At 37.5% G+C, this 19,204-nt stretch overlaps 1 protein-coding gene across 2 annotated transcripts in view; it reads right to left on the reverse strand.

Annotated features, from left to right (window-relative positions):
* The window catches only part of LOC144478696 (uncharacterized), a 51,795-nt gene extending 36,513 nt beyond the window's left edge, over positions 1-15,282 (reverse strand). For both annotated transcript variants that reach the window (XM_078196847.1, XM_078196846.1), the window contains exons 1-2: positions 15,116-15,282; positions 10,864-11,049 (exon numbers count right to left, since the gene is read on the reverse strand). In XM_078196847.1, the coding sequence (XP_078052973.1) occupies positions 10,864-11,049; positions 15,116-15,175 (246 nt within the window). In that variant the 5' untranslated portion in view covers positions 15,176-15,282. The remainder of the gene's footprint in view (positions 1-10,863; positions 11,050-15,115) is intronic.
* Between the last annotated feature and the right edge of the window lie 3,922 nt (positions 15,283-19,204).

The raw sequence follows: 19,204 nt of genomic DNA on the forward strand, positions 1-19,204 counted from the left end.
ATTGGTCAAAAATACGAGAATTGTTTCGTGTGAAAGCGGTTCGATTGACACTTACACGATTTATCTGCATCTATTTTTTCAAATACAAACACAGCGTGTTCCCGGGTTAAATCGCCAAACTTTGGCTATGAAATCTTACTGAGAAAGAGAACGAACAAATTTTATCTCCAGAGGTATGATTGCAAATGCTTCCCTCACGGCATGTTTACTCAAAAAATTATTAACAGTTAGGAGTGGCTAATATTGAAATATTCGCGTCTCTAAGATCAAAAGTTACTAATGGATAATCGAAGCTCTTTTCATTTGTTTTATATAATAAGTTTATACTATCAATCCGTCATTTCTTCTATTACTGATAAACGCAATATTTATCTTTACGCTGCACGTAATCGTCTTGAGCAAGATTCCTAGCCACCAAAATTATTTTATTTTTACAATAAAAATAAAAATATTCTTTGATAACACACGCGACGAGTCTGAATTATTGCAATACCATCCATTCCGAATTTTTAATAATTTCAATCGTAAACATATCTCAAAGAAAGCATTTACGAGCATACTTGTGCAATAGGAATTTGCTTGTTTTGCAATCCGAGATTTGACGATTCAAGATGGGAAACACTGCGTGTACTACGACAGATCACTCCTAGACTAACGACGGAAACAGTTTTAGCAGGATATCAGGCGAGAATTGGATCTGTCATCGAATTGTTTCGTTTCTACTCTGTATTCTTTCGAAAATGATATTTCCAGGCGGGTTACTTTCCTCGCGACAACAAATCGTCCGCGTACACACTCACCGAAGCGTTATCGCTGCTGTTTGTGTTCGTGTGTGCTCACAAGGTAATAGACAAGACTATACGGTGCACTGGCGAATTAAAACGGATATAATAGGCACAGCTGTTTCACACCGATGTAAGGTATTTAAGTTCCCGGTGACGAACGACGCGCAACGCTCTCTACACGCGCGTTAGACGGCGTGTCGTTCTTGTCGTGACCGTTTTAAATCCAAACGTTATCCAGGTATATGTATTAGCAGAAACATGAGACAAAAAGTAAAACAAGTTAAGTGGTACATACTGCTCGCTGAAGCACACACAATAAAATTTCAAATAAGGTAGTGTGGAGAGAAGGGGAATTATGCTGTCATGTTTTTTTGTACGTGAATCTTCTGTGTCTATGTTGCACTAATAGGCAAAATGATCTGAGTACGTGTGTAAGCGTGCGTGTCGCATGTGCTATGTACGTTTTGCGGTTGTAGTATTGTATATCATATATAGATACACGTGTGCTTACATACTGTATACACATATGTACATACATTTTTATAGATTTATAATATACGTATATAGATGCATATACGAGTGTATATGGAAATATATATGTATAAAAATACGCAATGAATATATATATGTATATATGTATAGTATATATAGCACACATATATACAATAATGTGTGAATGCATATAAAATGTCAAAAAACGTAGCATGCGATCGTATACATAATGTAAAAGCACCTCCTCCTAGCTGTAAAAGTAAACGCAATAAGTCGCAGATCACGTTCAATAATTAATAGAATTAGTAAACAAGTATTTTCTTTTGGTAAAAAACAGAAAAATAACAACAAATATATAAATATAAATCTGGCGCTGAAAAAATTAGACACAAGTATACATACATATATATACATATATATTTATGACCACGTGAAAATATAATGTACATTTTTCAATCAAAAAGTGCTCAATACACTGTTGACGATAAATAAATATATATATATGTATATATATATAGGCATAATAGATATAAATATATATATATAAAGTATATATATTTGTAACAGTAGGAAGATTACGAAAGCTGTAAGGAGCATTAGCTTTGTGCAATTACGTTGCCAAATTACGTCTATACGATCAGTGCTTTCCCAGGATCGTGTTCCGATGGCGATCAAACGATGAAAAATCAAGAGTGGATCGAAAACCGTTCCAAACTGCGGATGAAACGGAACAATCATCGAACCGATTTAAAATCTAACGAAACGAAAACCTATTGACTGGGAAAGCACTGTGGCGCCAACAGCGGGCTAGCCAACAACAGAGTAGAAATATTTTACATGTACCGCTACAGAAGAAAAAAGGTCTTCCGTTGTCAAAATAATGGAATAATGGTAAATTAAGCGGTGTGAAAAGAAGTAAACGAAAAGGGGGGGAGAAGAAGATATGAATCGACTTTAATTTGAAAGCAAAAAATTTCATTGACAACGGCGTCGGTTGTTTTGTCCATTTATTCTACCTATCCAACTATCAAAATATTTATTCGATTGCGAGTTTTTTCATGCGAATGTATTACGAAAACTGGATTTTTTGTTGATTTCGTTCGATTCTGTTGGATCGAATTTGCTTCTATGATCGATTTGGGTTTTTGCAAAACGGACAAATAGACAGACACCGTTGCATGGAAGAGGTTATAAGAAATAGAACAGAGGGACCACTAAATTTAAGTGCCGGCCTGTGAAAAAGAAATCTCACGGACTATGATATATGTATGTACAACAAAGAATGTTCTGGTAAGTCGTTCGCTAGTGTGCTAGTGGCGTAAAGAGTTCGTTAACACCGATGCAGATAGTTGAAAAGACAAAAAAAAAAGTAATATTAAATGGACATCACTACGCTTCAGTCACTATGGTCATGACACTACTAATGATTATAGGATATAAAGATGTCATTGTTTGGCTTTCTACTGCTTCTGCTTTCTCCTTAATTGATCAAGCTTTGTCGTGACGACTAATTACTATCGTTTACTGGTCTACCCTATGCGTAAATTGCCAACAACAATAAATTAAAAGTTTGTCTGTTCGTTCTCGGTTAAATAGCTTTTTGCTTCTAACCACCGGGACAGTCTCGACCAATCAAGGGTTGGAGAGATTATATTAATGATATCTAAGTAGCAAAATGCAAACATATTTATATCGAATATTAATAACATTATACTTAAACAGGCAGCAGGCAATTAATTTAAAAACCATCAATGATATAACGTTCTGCAGGAGATATGCAAATTATTTTCTTTCCTTTTCTGTTTTTATTATTTTGATTCCTCATGGATGAATGGGGGTGGAGATTGAGGAGCATCAAGATATCCAGACGGGATTAAATTGAGAGACAGAGTGAGATGGGCGTGACACGGATTTTTGTTCGTCATTCGACGAAGAAATTCGTTAATAGAGAGCTAACAAACAAGTTTCTCGACTCTGTACAATTTACTTGACCGGTAGCGTCGGGCGTTCCATCACGGTAAATTAGCGATCGAAAGGAAAAACGAACAAAAGATAATAAATAAAACGATAGAACCAAAAAGCCAACGGTAATGAAAGAAAACGTTATTTTACACAGAAAAACTATTCGTGTGTTTTTTTTCTCTTGCAAGCGGAATATGCGCTATGGAAACGTTCGTATTTTTCCAATAAGGCAAGTATTACAAATAATAGAAAGAAAAAACAGAAAAATAGTAATAATACAATTTGAGCATACTTCGCACAAGTTCGATCAACTAAAAGAGCAAAGGCACATTACATCGAAAGGAAATACGAGATAAATATATATATATTTATATATTGAGAGAGAGAGATCACAATAGACTAAAAAAAAAAGGTGGAACACAAAAAGCACACACACTTGATCTGCTTTTTTTCCTTTCTTTATCTTCGTTTGGTCGTTGAGTAAACATAAAACAAAAAAGATTCAATAAATGTAGTCTGTGCGTTTGTTTTTAATTTCAATTATATTTCTTTTATTTGAATTCATCGCTCAATAAATTTCGTTGTGACCCGAACTTAGTGCAAGTCATCAAGTATTACATCACAAATAGGTTATCATTTTTACGATTAGTAATTATCATTTATTATCGTATATTTACCAAATATTATAATAATATAATTATCGTAAGACCAATTGTGGTTAGTTGATAGATCGATCGATATATCATCCGAATTCTATTTGTAATAGTTAATAATTAACGACATTACAGTGCATATACTTTTTTCCTTTTTTTTCCTTTTCTTCGCTCTCTCTGATTTTACTTAATCATTAATCCCTAATCGTCGGTACTTATTCCTCAGACCAAGGAAACCAGAAGACGTAAGAAAATTCCGAAGAATTGTTTCGTGGTGAAGGAATTGTAACAGGTTGGATTATAAGGGAAAAAGTCGAAGCGCGATCGATTATTCGATTCTTAATGTAAAAACAAATCAAAGAAATTGTGAAGTGGTAAAAAGAAGACAGCTATCTCGATTTTAACCCTAGGCTGTCCTAGGCTGGAAAAATAATTTAGACTGAAAACTTTGAATAACCGCTGATTCACGGTGTGTTTAAGCGGCTCAAATATTACACATATTTTGAGACAGAACATAAGTAGAAGTAAGTTCGATCAGAGATTTGTCCATTATTTTCGGTTCTCGTCCTCCGCAATACGAAACACAATTAATTTGTTAACCTACCTACTATGTACACGTGTTGCTGTGTGCGTATGCATTACCGGTTCGACGCACTGAACTATGTTTCTGCATACGTACACGAACGTATAGATTCTTTAAAAGGTTAAAATTTCGGGCCTCAGAAATGTGCAATCATCGACGAGAAATTCAAGCGGAGAGACTTTTATTCGGTTAGTCTACCTTCTGTCTGTCACAATTTTTTCCAGATAAGTCTAGAATGCAACGCAGAATAGTTGCTATGTTCATTGTCATGATTCTGTTGTCTCGATCCATTTTTGCCGAAAGCTTGTAATCATCATAATTGTATAAGTATCACAGATGAGGTTTTCAGGAAACGTTGGACACATGAGCATTAATACTTGTGCACCAATGTAAAATGTGCCATATTCGACTTAATTATTGTAATCTCCTTTTCTGCTGTATTTTCTTCGCAAGTAAGAAATGAACAATTTTTCCAAAACAATTAAAATGCACTAAGGGGGCACTTTAAGATATCTGTAAAGTGATTATCAAACTTCTCAGAGTTTTCTGTTTCAAAAGTGAAAGAGATACATATACGTTTACAAAAGTGTCGAGATTTTGTATTATAATTGTCTAGACAAGCGCAAAATATACTTTTATATTGCACTTCTATCCTATAATAATACAATGAAATACGTAAAATCGTAATAATAAATAACATAAATAAGTAACATTGTTTGTCAGTAAGAGTACTTCGAGTTGAATTTATTTACCTATTTGCATTTAGGTCTGTAAAACTAATGGTCATTTCGATGACGTGAAGTTTATCAACTACAGTCCCAATTATTATGGCTTGTAAATGCTAACCATGAAATACGAATACTATGTAAAAATATTAGATTGTGCGTAACTGTATTATGAGATAGGATGAGATACACCAAGGCATCGAGTAAAAATATAACTTCGGTGATTACCAGACTGCGGGTCTCCGTGCAAAATAAAAATGATCTAAGTAAATGGTGTAATTAAGCCTATGAGTAGACTTTTCAACGACTGCATTGCATCTAAGAGAAGCTCGATACATTTATTTTAAACAATAATTTCAAAAGTACTTATTACATTATATTAACAGAAATTCTTGACGTAAATTTTCGATTTTAAAGAAACTATTAGAAAACTGCTGCTACGTAAAGGGTTAATTGTAAGAAACATAAATTAAATGAAAATGTTCTTCCTCTTCGGACAATTGTAATAAATGGAAAATAATGTAACAGTATCCTCAAAAATTTGAATAATTTCTTCACAGTTTTGTATTTGACAGTTCTGTCATAAATACACTGCGGAACTTTGTGCAAAATAAAAATTGTTCGCATGAATTGAATAAAATAGAAGTCAAAATAAAGTGACATAAACGCACAAAATCCGCAATCTAGCCATGAATTCATCAAATCCGCAGTCTAATGATCACATCGGGGAACACACATTTTAAATAGAAATAAATTCTTTATCAAAGATCGATTTCGTTTCATTACCGGCTCTTAAAACGAACTTAAAAATTCAGCGTAACAAAGCGAGACATCCTTTATCCCATCCCGTGGACTCGTAAACGTGTTTCGGTTGAATCATACAGTAGCAAAAATATCAAAAATTCTGATAAACGGCGATGCCCGAGGAACGTGCTTCGATCGCAAATTTAGGAATCTCGAGATGAATTCGCGCACGAGATGAATACCTTACTGTCGAATACACGGCGAACGTATTAAATTCAATGTCCGCGAAGAGCCATTGCTTGTTCTGTCTGGCCGAGAGAGAGAGAGAGTGAGAGAGAGAAAGAATTCCATTTTGCCATTTTGCGGAAGGAATCGCGGGAGTTTCGCGTCGATACCAACCCGCCCGCCCGCGTCCGTCCGATTTTATTCATTTCCTCGCGGAACTGTTGTGCGAAACTTGTTAATTTCGCGAAAGCTGCAGAAGTAGCGAGGTGTGGGCTGGAACGGGATGCCGGATAATGCGATACAGGCTCCGGGGAAATTTGTGAACTCGAACATTAGAAAACTTACAGCGGTTTCCACGACAGGACGAAAGTTCTTCGCTGAAACCCAACTTTTGAAGACCGGCAAGAAACATTATTGTTACTTCTAAAACGTTTTCTTGCGCGAGTTCGGCACGCTTCTCGCGACGGAAGGACGTTCACCGATGACAGGGATGTTAAAGTGGCTTAATTAACACCAGGTTCACGGGACCCGTCAAAATGGCGGGTCAGAAATATTTTAATCTTTTTTATCGAAGAACGTTCCTTGAGACAAGAATAATCGCTAAGAACTCAAACCATATTATTGTTAATTCTACAAAGCGATATAGAATAGTTGCTTTTAGTGCAACTTAAACTCTTTGCGTTGAGATAATCGTATCTCAACAAAATATTAGTAAATTCTCACAAAAGTGAACAAATTTATGTTTATGTCTATATTAAATCCATTAATCGAGGATTGATAACAAATTAAATCTTACTTTGATTTAAAATATATAAATAACTTCTAAATGTAACAGATTTTGTTCGAAATCTTCGTCACGATATTATTGTGCAAGGGATTAATACTGCCGCGTCACAGATAGAATATTTAAATAAATGTATTATATAAAATATACCAAATATAAACCGAATATTGCAGAATTAGGTTATAAAAGGTTGTCCAATTAATCCATTACTAAAATATAGGAAAAGAGACATATAATAAGCTGTCGATTGTTCGATTCGTTAATAACTGTATAAAATGCACATTCGTTCGTATATTGTATCTTTATGTTTTGAATAAATGGTTTTGTTACCACACGAGTATCTGGCAATACTGATTACGTCGATACAAACGAATAAGTTGTTTCTTTTTCACAGGGATCATCTATTTTACATAAGTGCGTTCGAGCGTTATTTCAGTAATATTTATCTGAAAAATTATTAGATTCTGTAAATAAATAAAAACTGATTGTACGAATTAAAGAATCGTTAATGCACTGTAATCAAATATATTTGAAACTTTAGCAGTATTTGAACATGTTCCATGTATAGTTGAATACATAGAGACGAGTAGTTAAAAGATATTGAACAATCTGGTTTGTCTTCGATTCGAGCACTAAATTGCATTCATAGTTCTGGTCAATCACCGAATGACATAACAACCATTATGAGAACACATTGATTTGTCAAACAGCCAATTTTAATCGTCATAACTCTAATCGATAGGATGCAAATGCCATCTCATCATCGAAGACTTATCTTGGTTGGAGGAACAAACGTATGACCCCAACATCCCAAAACAATGGATCATAGAACCGAATCGAATATGTTGCACACTTCTGAGCCGACCTACATCCTGCCACACTTGCGTACTTTTAATAATTTAATAATATAATCATAATTATCATCACGGTTTCGTCGTTGCCATTATAGTATGAGTTAATCTTATCGATATACAACCTCCGCAAAGGTAATCTCCATGATTAGCCCGGAGCTCTATTCCTATCTCTCGTGTAATGCTCTTCCTCTTAATCGAAACGTTTCGCCGCATTCTACGTTAACCACAAGATAAATTACTATGAGTATCTATGAATCGTGTAGCCACGTCCCCGTGTTTTCATTCTACACGCTCACCTTCTTCTCTTCTCGCCGAGAAATGCGACTTGTTGTTCTGCGTTCGACTCCGTCGTTAAGCGAACTTCGTTTCGTCGTAGTTCGCCCGGTTTGCTAGCGACACGTGAAATTGTTGGTTCCACGCGCGGTTCCTCTCTCGTGCCGATATCATACTCCTTAAATATCGGTACGGCTATGATATCGATGGGATACGGACGAACGATACGCGACCCGACTGCGAACGAAGACACACACGAAGCCCGTGCTCATTCTTGCGACACGATTCGTACAAAGCTAAACCATCGACAGGGCTCACAATTCGTATAGTTGATGGAACAAGTTCGACAGTTCTGTAGGAAAATGCACCAGATGTAATACTCCGCGCACGCAGCGCGAACAAGAAGCCGACGAGGCCTTTTTCCGCTCTACTAAATTGTCCGCCGCGGTTTTCGGACGTACCGTGCGACCAGTTCTGGCCAACTAAACTGCTGCTCCCATTACCATGCCGAATCATTCCTATGTAGATGGGAATACGCGTCTTCGTGCTAATACTACTTGAAATTTAAGGCTATCGTTTGGACAGTAGTATCGAATGTCGTATTTCTCCTCTACGGTCGGAACGATTCAACGTGATAGCGCGAGTCTCGCGTAGAAACGGTGAGCAGATTGCAGATCTTTATGCGAATTCATTAGGATCAGTTTAGACAGAAATTTATACCACTTCTTAACTCTTAACAAGTATTCGTTTTAAAAAATACACGCGTCATAAATGCAGAATTATTAGGGCAGATGTCCCAATTACTGTTCGTGTCGCTATAATTGCCGCTTTAATTATTTTAAAAAATGCAAAAATGCGACTGCAATTTGGAATTACTGATATATTTAAGAGTCATTTTAATAATAGATACGTGCAAAAGTAATGATTATTATTGTTTGTTTATAATAATTAGTAGTAGCAGCATTCGGGATAGCGTTCGACTGAAATCGTGTAATCTTTTTTATTTTCCTTGTATTTATACACATTACCTACTTTTAATGACGAATAAAAACAATTACGATTCTTTTTTAATGATAATTATAGGGACATCATATTTTTTTATAAACTTTTAGTTTATAAAAAACTTAATTAGCAATTAGCATATAATATTTATAACATGAAACAATTTTCTTCAATAAAAGAGATTTTAGGCATTATTAGACTGTAAAATGAAATGAAATTCAGATTAAACGATTTCTGAAATAATTAAGTTAAGTTACACGGTTGAGGTGACAGTAATTTGGACATCTGCTCTAGTACGTTTAATTTCATATAATAGACTAGCAAAAAATTTCATTTGTGTGCTACATCGATCGTATTGGAACGGTTGAAGAAAAAACGATTCGATGGAAGTAATACTTATTTTGCATAGAGATCCGCAATCTAGTAATCAGAGAAGCTACGAGTCCAAGGAACCGCATTTTACCGTTCTTCATCTCTGTCTTCGGACGTAACGAAAAAGAAATATAAAATTAATTGTGATCCATCGATCGCGTTTCACGGCTAGTAGACAGCTTTTCGATACGAGGAAACGTACGTTGTCAATAAAAAAAAAAAAAAGAAAAGACACCATAGAAGAATATCATAGTACCTGTTTCACCAATTATACGTGCATTATGTCCACTGCCGTGAATAAATGTGTAGAAATATATAGCTTTTCTGTTAGATGCTCGTCCCTGTATTTTCAGGAGAATCAACGAGAGCGATGACTGATTTCCAGCCCAGGTATTTTCCTGTTCGTTATATTAAAAACGCCTGACACAGATTCTCAGTTTCATTTTTCTTTTTCTTTTTCTCGGATCAACTCCCTTTCCTTCGAAATCTGAACGGTATCGAAAAAATACTTTAATCAAAGCACATATTCGCGCGACTAAGTCGGCTCAAATCACTTGAAAATAATGTTTCCAGCGCGCAAGTGGACCTCCGAGGAGACAACCGGTCTACATCGGACTTTTAAAACGGTCCGATAAAAGAATCTTGACCTTCGGCGACGACAAAATTATCGAATATTTTTCGCATCGACAGAGCGATTGGAAAAATATTTTGGTATCCAGCGAACGCAATCAGAGCATTGACACTCTCTACTTTAAAAAATTCAGAGATTGCAAATAATTGTGAAAAATATTCATTTCAGAAAGATAATTATTAGCGGACACTTAATATGCTCTGGTTAGTTGCTCGTTGTGCTAAAGTACAGATCAAGTTCGGTCCGTTTGAAATCTGAAATGGAATTCGGAAAGTTGCCGAACGTGAACGTGGTCACAAAAGGTCAAGCCTCATCGCTTAAAAAACTCAGATGAACGAGCTGTTTGGGTCTCCTCTCACCTACTTCTAGATTGAGTAAAGTCGAATGGTGACTCGACGAAACAAAACAGTCGCGTCGGAAGTAAGAAATTAAAAAAAGAAGAAAAGAAACAAAGAATGGAAAGCACCGGTCGACTTCAGTAATACGCGTGGACGTAGATCAGGTTATGGATCGGGTGATGGTGGGCGTGAGGGTTGTGCAAAGGAGTACAAAAGGAGGTAGTGGTGATGGTGGTAGGGGATGGTGGATGATTGACAGATTGCATCGTGGAAACGGGCGACACTTGATTGGGGGGACCGGCCGGCACTTGGTACACGGTACTGGGAGCGGCCATCGGGCACCTTGAGGCCCCGGCTGCGCCTTGTTGGGCCCCATGCTGTTGTTGTGACTGTTGTTGTTGCTGTTGTTGTTGTTGAATGTAGTTTGGTGGTAGACATACCTCGAGGCGGTCGGTACGTGGCATCTTTTGCGGCATCGCTACTGTCTGCGGCACCACGCCGAGAGGGCTTCCTACTCCGGTCGGATCCGCCGGCCCCATTATCGCCGGCATGATGGGGCTGGGTGCGAAATACGGGCTGTACGTGTTGCCAACCTGCGGCATACTGGTCAGGTACGGATTCGTCGCCTGCGAAAACACACCCGGAAAGTATCCAGGTAACACGGATTAGAACGAGTCTGGTCCCGTCTTTGCTCCGCATTAAAGTCGTCTTCGTTAAGTGCCCCTTTATTACGCTAGCCTTCGAACTTGCTCTCGATTGTGACCCACCAAGCTCGTACAGTATGCGATATACATTGTATCGAAAAAGTGTTAAACTGAAACCGCCTAGACTCGACGCTTCCCTCCTCCGTGTCGATCGACACGGTCCCCAACAAAGTCGAAGCGTCGGGTCAGACGATTCCTTTTGCACTGAGAACGTTTTTTGTGTCGCATAGTGCCGTGCTGTCCAGGAACGATGCCTCTTACATTCTTTACGTTCCCTCCACTGACCGCTTCTAACAAAAACAGCCGTAATAGTGGCAGACTCGAACTTTCGTCATCGACGCGTACAACAGTAGCTGAGTCATGCTTAGGCGTCTTAGTTTCCTCGAGAACACAGATAGGATAAGGGTAGCTGAATTTACTCGCGAGTCAAGCTTGGACAGCACAGGCATCGTGTACTTTTGGCTTGTTAGCTTCCGCTCTGTTTCGAACTGTACGTTTCATTCGAACGCTGCAAGACCCTGTGAGTGCTGTTAATTGTCTATCAAGATATCTACCGAGCTTACAGAGAATCGATAGACGCGACTTCAGTGTCTTCTATTTGTACATTCTATATTTACCTCCGTTTACGTTAACAACGTTTAAACGCGCCTACATAGGCGATCTTTGCGTAAAATGTATAAATGTTCTGTTTGGTATAGAACAATAATTTTAATCTCTCACATGTTTCATAAGTAGGGGAAATTGAATGGGAAATATGTTGAAAAAGAACATAGTTTATTACGATGTATTTTGTATGTATAAAATGTATTTTACTAAGAAAGATCCGCAAAGTGACAACGCGGCGAGAATGAATTATTCTTGGAAGACCAGTCAATATAAATTTGAACTTGTGTCGTTAAAAGAAACGAGCGAAAATTCGAAAAGTAAATGAGACAGCACGTTTACTCACAGAGTCTTAATCGTTCCTCGTTTCTCCCTAATTCCCATTTGAGCGAAAGCTCGCGCGCGTTCCTGTAAGAAGCGTTCGATTTTGTGGGGAACGAGGTTTCCAGAAGGGAAGGCAGGTAATTTGAAGGCAGATAATTCTTCTTTCTAAAGGATCTCTGCTCTTATGCTCCGGAACTTTTGTTTGGCGTATAGAGAAAGCTTTCGAACGCAAGGCACGCCGGCTGCCAAAAAACCATCGCCGTCGAATACCCCGGCGTTGAAAATGAGCGTCGACCGAAATAAGAATTTCTCTTTTGAAAGGCGACGTGACTTGCGCGCAGCCGTATCCTTCGCTTCCGAACCATTTTTCATCGATCGTGTTTCACGAAGACACAAAAGAACGCAACCGATCGAATCGGTTTCTTTTTTTTTTTTCGAGGCGTTCGGAAGGGAAGAAGTCGGCTCGATTCGAACTTGGCCGCAGAATTCCATGCTTTACTCCTCTAAAAGAAGGAAAACTTGAGAACTAGACGATTCATCGCCTTGGATATCGAAACGGAGCATTTCGTGAGGCATGCAATTAAGTTCCTTCAATTTACGGTGCGGTATTTTCTTAAACAAGTCGAAGCATTCGTACAACCGCTTACTAAACTTACAGGCATACTAATTGTAAGTGGCGCGGCGGTGACGGTGCAATCGAACGATTTTTATAGTTTGATCCTACGGATCCGATACATGTCTCAGCGTGTCTACGTAATTTTTTACTACGTAGAACTGTACAGGAGCACTTGCTTCAAACAGTTCGAATTACAATCGATGACGAAAGTTCTTTGGTTAATTCTTTAAAACAATGCATTATAGAAAGAATAATGTAATCATTTATTGTATTGTAAAAGATTTCAATCTCTTTCATAACTAGAGTAAATGTATCAATTAATCGAATTAAAGTACAGAGTAGTATAAACGAAACGTGATTTTATTTCAATTAACGAAGTACTTAAAATAAATAAATATAACTGCGAAGTGTACTATATTAGTACTTTTCTGTAATTTGGATGTATTTTATAAATATAATAGTTTAATTTTATTTAACGTGTTGCTTAAGCTTTTTAACAAGATGGAAAACAAAATTACAAATCCAATTTTATTTAAAACATTTAGCGTCTTTAATTTATTAACGTTGTTTTCAAATATAAGAAAAATCATTGTGAAGACACAATTATTGATACACTTACCCTGCTATATAAAAATAACCGTAACTATACTATTCATTTTCCATACTTAATTAAAGAATTACTACATATTGTGAATTATTGTAAAATACAATGTATATGTGTATTGTGTCTGTGCAGAACCACGAAAAGCCGAAAACTTGACGATCGTCCTACAGCCAATTAATTTTGAAACGACATAACAGCCATTAAATAGACATCGTTATTAGATAATACGTAATGCAGCAGAAGTTACCATTTAACTGCAGTTTACATCTAATGAAAATGTCTACGCGCATCACTGTAGCATCAGAAGGTACAATAATATCGTCAAGATGGTCACCGATCGACGCGACAATTTTTCTACACGTTCGTCATCCGAAATTCGAAGGATGTTCCAACATCCGTTCAACGATCGGAAATTGTCCAAATGTTTTTGAAAATTTCGTTTTTTGTCCGCTACAATGGGACCAGCTCGGTGTTCGTTTAATCGTCCGTCGCCGTCGCGCTTCATTTAATTTAACTAAAAAATTAGTGGAAGCCAACCAAAACCAGGAGTTACCATAAAGGCGTGGGTAGCGAGAAGTTGCTGCTGGATTTGCTGTTGAAGGTGATGGTGTGGTGCCGGAGGTGCCGGTGCCTCCTGTTCACCAATGACGTAATTGGAGAACACACCAACAATCAACCACAACCACGAGAGCCACAGCGGCAAACATAGGGGACAGACAGGCAGTCATACGAGTAGTATAGGGTTCGATGTCACGTAGCAACGACTATGAATATATGTCATGAATAAAAGGCATGTGGGCATTTAAATGATGTGACTTGATTCTACCGGACCGAATTTTTTCTTCTCTGTTCGCCAATGTCAGCGCGCGTCTACGGCGCGAGAGCACACGATAGAAAAACAGATCGGATCTATTGGACTACTCGTTCCGATAGACGCGTCTCAGATTTTGTTGATTCGTCAGAGTGATAGATAGTATCGATCGGTAAACAATATTGACGAACCGACAAAATTCTATTTTTCAATGACAGTTTCGTGGCAGAGTCTAGGTGAACTAATGTAAGGCTACTGTTTCTTTCTAGAGAGAAATTCATTGATATTGACTGTCTATCAATATTCATGGATACAATTCAGGAGAAAAGGGGATGACATTGACCAAAAACATGCGGCGTGCTAGATTTTACTCGCGGAGGTTTCATCTCTCGATGCAATGCCCGCAATTTCAAGGCGCTGGGGAATTGAGACGACTGCGTAACGTACAGAAAATTTCAACGACCTTTAACCTGATTAATTGGACCATCAGGCGACAAATGAGTAATCCAAAAGTTTCTTTTCCCTGATGCAACGATTTTAGCAACGATGATATTCAACAACGGAATTTGTCCGATCGTTCGCGTGGTTCCCGAAACAGCAAGGTTATCCTTTGAAATAAGTATTCAACAAGCGAATAGTATTACTCGTTAACATACTTGCTAGTACTAGTTTAGCAAATTCGATCATATCTATTAGATAAGAATAGACTACGTTATTATAAATATATATTCTATATAATCAAAAACTAAATCTAATGAAATTGATAGAATTTTCAAACGATCCGAGGTTAGTGTCGTTCCACGTTATTCACGGTGTTGCGTAAGAATGAAAAAAATAACAAAAAAGAAAAGATTCGGATTGTCGTTCATTTACCCAGCGTAGCCTACCAATAAGGGGTAGTCTAGTGGTAATCGTCGACTAACACAGACAAAATTAGGAATATGTCGATCGTGATAAAAGAAAACCAAAATATGTGGATGTGTGAACAGCAGAAGACATGGTGCAAGTATGCGTTAAAGTTCGGACGTACCACTGCCGGTACCTGGCCAGGCACGAGCGGCTGGGCCGGTGTGAGACCCATCTGCTGCATCAGCGCATTCTTCAGGGCCAAGTGATTGCGGCCGTTTATCAAAAGCTGGTCCTTTAGATGCTGTGGTGGATGGAAATATTTGCAGGGTGGCTTGTCGCGATTACATCGGCCCTGAAACAAAAATACGATCCGTTATAGTCCGAACGCTTCCAGATAAATATTCTGTAAAAGCAAAATTTATTAATGTGTCCGTTATCGATACTTTCCATATTGATTTGGATTATTTCAAATCCACCAGAGATAAATAGACTGCAGATTTTATGCATTTACGATCGAAATGAGTAGGTGAAAGTTCAGATCACGGAAACTATGAAAAGATTAAAGATATCCGCTAAAACTTAAAGTAAATCATTCGGTGTACTTATTTTTATACCATTATATTATACCTTATTATTATACCTTACCACTTATTATTATACCTTATTTTTTTCCATTATGTTTTGTAATGGAAAACAAAATTATTAAAGTATGAAAAATATTAATCTTTTATCGTGGACAGTTATCGAGGCCCAATAAATGATCTGTGTAGATTATAGGTACGTATAAGCTCGTTTTACTTTCTCTTAACCCCTTAATGCACAATTTAAAAAAAAAACCGACCAAAACAAATCAATTTTTTGTATCTAAGAAAATACATATTTGGACCTTAATTTCAATAAATATTAAAAAAAAATGCAAAAATTACTAAAAATTCAATAAAAATAGTGGATAAATAATTATAGTGAATATTGAATCGCATTGCAGATCGAATTTTGTACCCATCGTACTGTTTTTCAATTGCCAGTTACTATTTTGAAGGGGAAGGAGGAGACGAAAAAAAAAACTGAAAAATATTTGATGAATATCAATAAATTGAATGTTTTCCTTGGTTTTTATTAAGTTATTTTTAATGCCCGGATATATTCGAATCTGAACATTTTAGCGACATAAGTTGCGACACCGACCGTATACATATATACGGGTTTGCACATTTTGGCCGGTTTTGCACGCCCGTGTTAATACGTTTCTGCGCGTTAAGGGGTTAATATTCGAAGAGGATTTGATATCTCTAAAGAAATGCGAATTAAATTTCTGCGGTTATTTTCAGTAACGAAAACTCCTGACGTCTGCCAGCAAGGCGCAGTAATTAGTTCCTTCACCGTATCTAGCACAGTCTCGAAAAAATTGTTCGGTTTTCGTGGTCGTTCTCCTAGCCTGTTACCCTATCTTGAGTCATCGACGCGTACGTAACGACGCGCGGCGTCCTTAAATCGCGTTAAAGCTCGCTGCGACGACCGAGTTACGAGGAGGCGGTAGACCTTCCGATATTAGCTGTATTATAAACCACTTGTACGTGAGTGAGTTTCACTCGCGGGTAAATTGCAGATAGGTTGCGCATACACTTTGAAGACTTTCCTCCTGCTTCTAATGCGTCGGTTCTAACGCTTGCGCGCGGCTGTGTACACGTGTACACAGAGACGGTTCGCGAGAATATTGTTAACCGGCGAATGTACCGTAATTAAAGTTGCGTTTAATCGCACTTCCATGCCACTTGTGCGAGCTCGATGTTCTAATAAGCTCCAACAGGAATTGCCTTCTGGTTTTCACGTGCCCGCTTTAATACCGATTCACAGACACGCGGGCCAATTGAAAAACTTCAGGATTATTTCGAGTGTGGAGCACAAAAACAGAAGTTTTCAGGCTAATTAAACATATCGTGCGGGAACTTTTGCGTTTAATATTAGCATACAAAATAATTTCTACTCGTATGAAAGTACTTAACAGCACACAGGATATTCGACCGAGCGTGTTCCATGGTTTGCTATAACGGCATTGTTTCTACGATATTATTCTTTAGTATACACGCGCCATAAAAATACCATAGAGTACGCATTAGACTTTGGCGAATTTTATTTCGCATGAATATGAAGAGCCACTATTTCAAATGATCCATTTCTAACCTTTATTTTCAATGGTATTATTTGAAAATAAAAATAATATCGACGCATTTAAAATAACGATACGCATCGATTTTACATAATAATGAGCATAAATGAAAAAAATATCTATTACTGTATAATATCGAAAAGCGTTTGTTCAGTTGCGAGTAGAAACAAAATTTACAGAAAAAAGAAATGTGATAATACTACAACTTATGCAAAGTATTAAAATTCGAAGTTAATCATACGTTGTGGAATAATATTCCGATTTTAACTTTATTTAAAATAAAATAAATCAGATAGAGCTGCTTAGAGTGGCACGAATCGTTTGTAACATTTTCTATTTTCCAGGTTTTAGGCGGAGGAAAATAGTACGTGTGTCTGTCAAACAAGGTACTTAGCCAACTAAACAGATCCACAAAATTTGTCCCATAATCTAAGTGTACCCGTGCGGCTGGTAATAACGCGTCGAGAGAGCATCCGCTGGGTCTTATCACTTTAGACACCGCCTGGCACTTATGTAACTCTCGTGGCTGTTGAAACAAGGCGTTGCAAGGCCAGAAGGGTGTAAGCAGGCACGCGTAAGTTGCCATAAAGGACCAAACGCAAGGAACAATCCGTGGACAGTGTAGGAGAACACTGCCACCAATGGGGCACTTTTATTTAGGGCAATATAACAGAACAACTGAACAACTTATTTAATTCTGGGTTGAAACATTCAGATTAGTTCTTTCACTATAAGAATACGCAGTGTCAACGAGTTTCTCTACTGTTTACTTCATTTAATACACATCTGTTTATTAATTAATGTTGCAAGAACCGTTTTCTTATTTATTATAAGTAAATATAATATCATATACTTTAAATACTAAAATTATTTTTAAAAATTTTTGTAGGAATGAATAACGTTCTGATTGGTTTCTATTTCTTTCAAAGTATTCGGACAATTTTTATTTTGCATAAAGATCCGCCATTTTTAAGATAACAATAATATCGTATTCAATATATGTCCCATCCCGATCTCTTCTGCAGTCGAAAGACGGAAGAGAAGGAAGCAATTGTTGTAAAACACGTGCGCAGCGGGATGGAGGGAGCCGATACGAGGGTGGGCGAGAACGGGCCTGGAAGAGGACGGAAGAACAAGATCAGACGGTGTCGGGATGGTACTAATTAGACCCTAACAATATTAGTTCAGGTAAGACGCCTAGAGGATAGAGGGGATAGCAACAGCCGGTAGGCATGCTTTCTTACGAATATTCAGTGGCTTTCCGTAATAGCAGCTTGCAAGCATAGAGCCGACCTCGAGAGGATGGTAAAGGGATACCTCCTCAAATATCGCCTAATTAAGCACATTCGTGAGCTTCGAGGAATAATGTGTACCCGCCAGGGAGAAACTTTCGACCCACTGAGTAGAGCACAATTGCACGTTGCTCTCCACCGTTTCCTTCTCCTTCGTGTTTCATTCGCCCTGGTACCCTTATTTACACCGTTGTCCTCCCAGCAAGCCTGTCGCTCTTCTAGCGTGGACTCGATGTATGGACTCATCCTTGGCGCATGAACCGTCAAAGGTTACCTTCATGTCCCGGTGACGAAATTTCCGGTCACAATTTACGTACGAGACAGTTCCAAATCACATTGCAAACAGTAGTAACTACTGTATAGTAGGGTCGTCTTTAGCTACAGCGATGAAAGTATTTTGTTTTATATCTTCCTAAACTTACGTAATTAAACTATTTGTTAATTGTCTAAGCGACGTAGATTATAGTAAATTCATGTCTAAAAATGGTCAGTTTGACAAGAGGAAATACAAAGCTTAAAAAAAACGTTTCTTCTCTTCTCAAATTGTCCATTATTCTTTACAAGCTGAGGGAACAATTCGGAAGGATTTACTATTAGTTTGGTAAGAAATTAATGTCGGTTTTCGAACTTTTGAACTTTGACGCACGTTTTAGGATAACAATTCACTTTATTCTGCTTACCTTCCAATGTCATCTTACAGTGCAGTCATCTTAATTTGTCGTCACTTTAAGTTATTAACTTCGCAATGGATACCAAGCAAGTTCGTGTAATATTCTTATATCAATATAAACCGGGTCATAAAGCTGCAATT

This window comes from Augochlora pura, chromosome 3, assembly GCF_028453695.1.
Source record: "Augochlora pura isolate Apur16 chromosome 3, APUR_v2.2.1, whole genome shotgun sequence".
NCBI classification, from domain to species: domain Eukaryota; kingdom Metazoa; phylum Arthropoda; class Insecta; order Hymenoptera; family Halictidae; genus Augochlora; species Augochlora pura.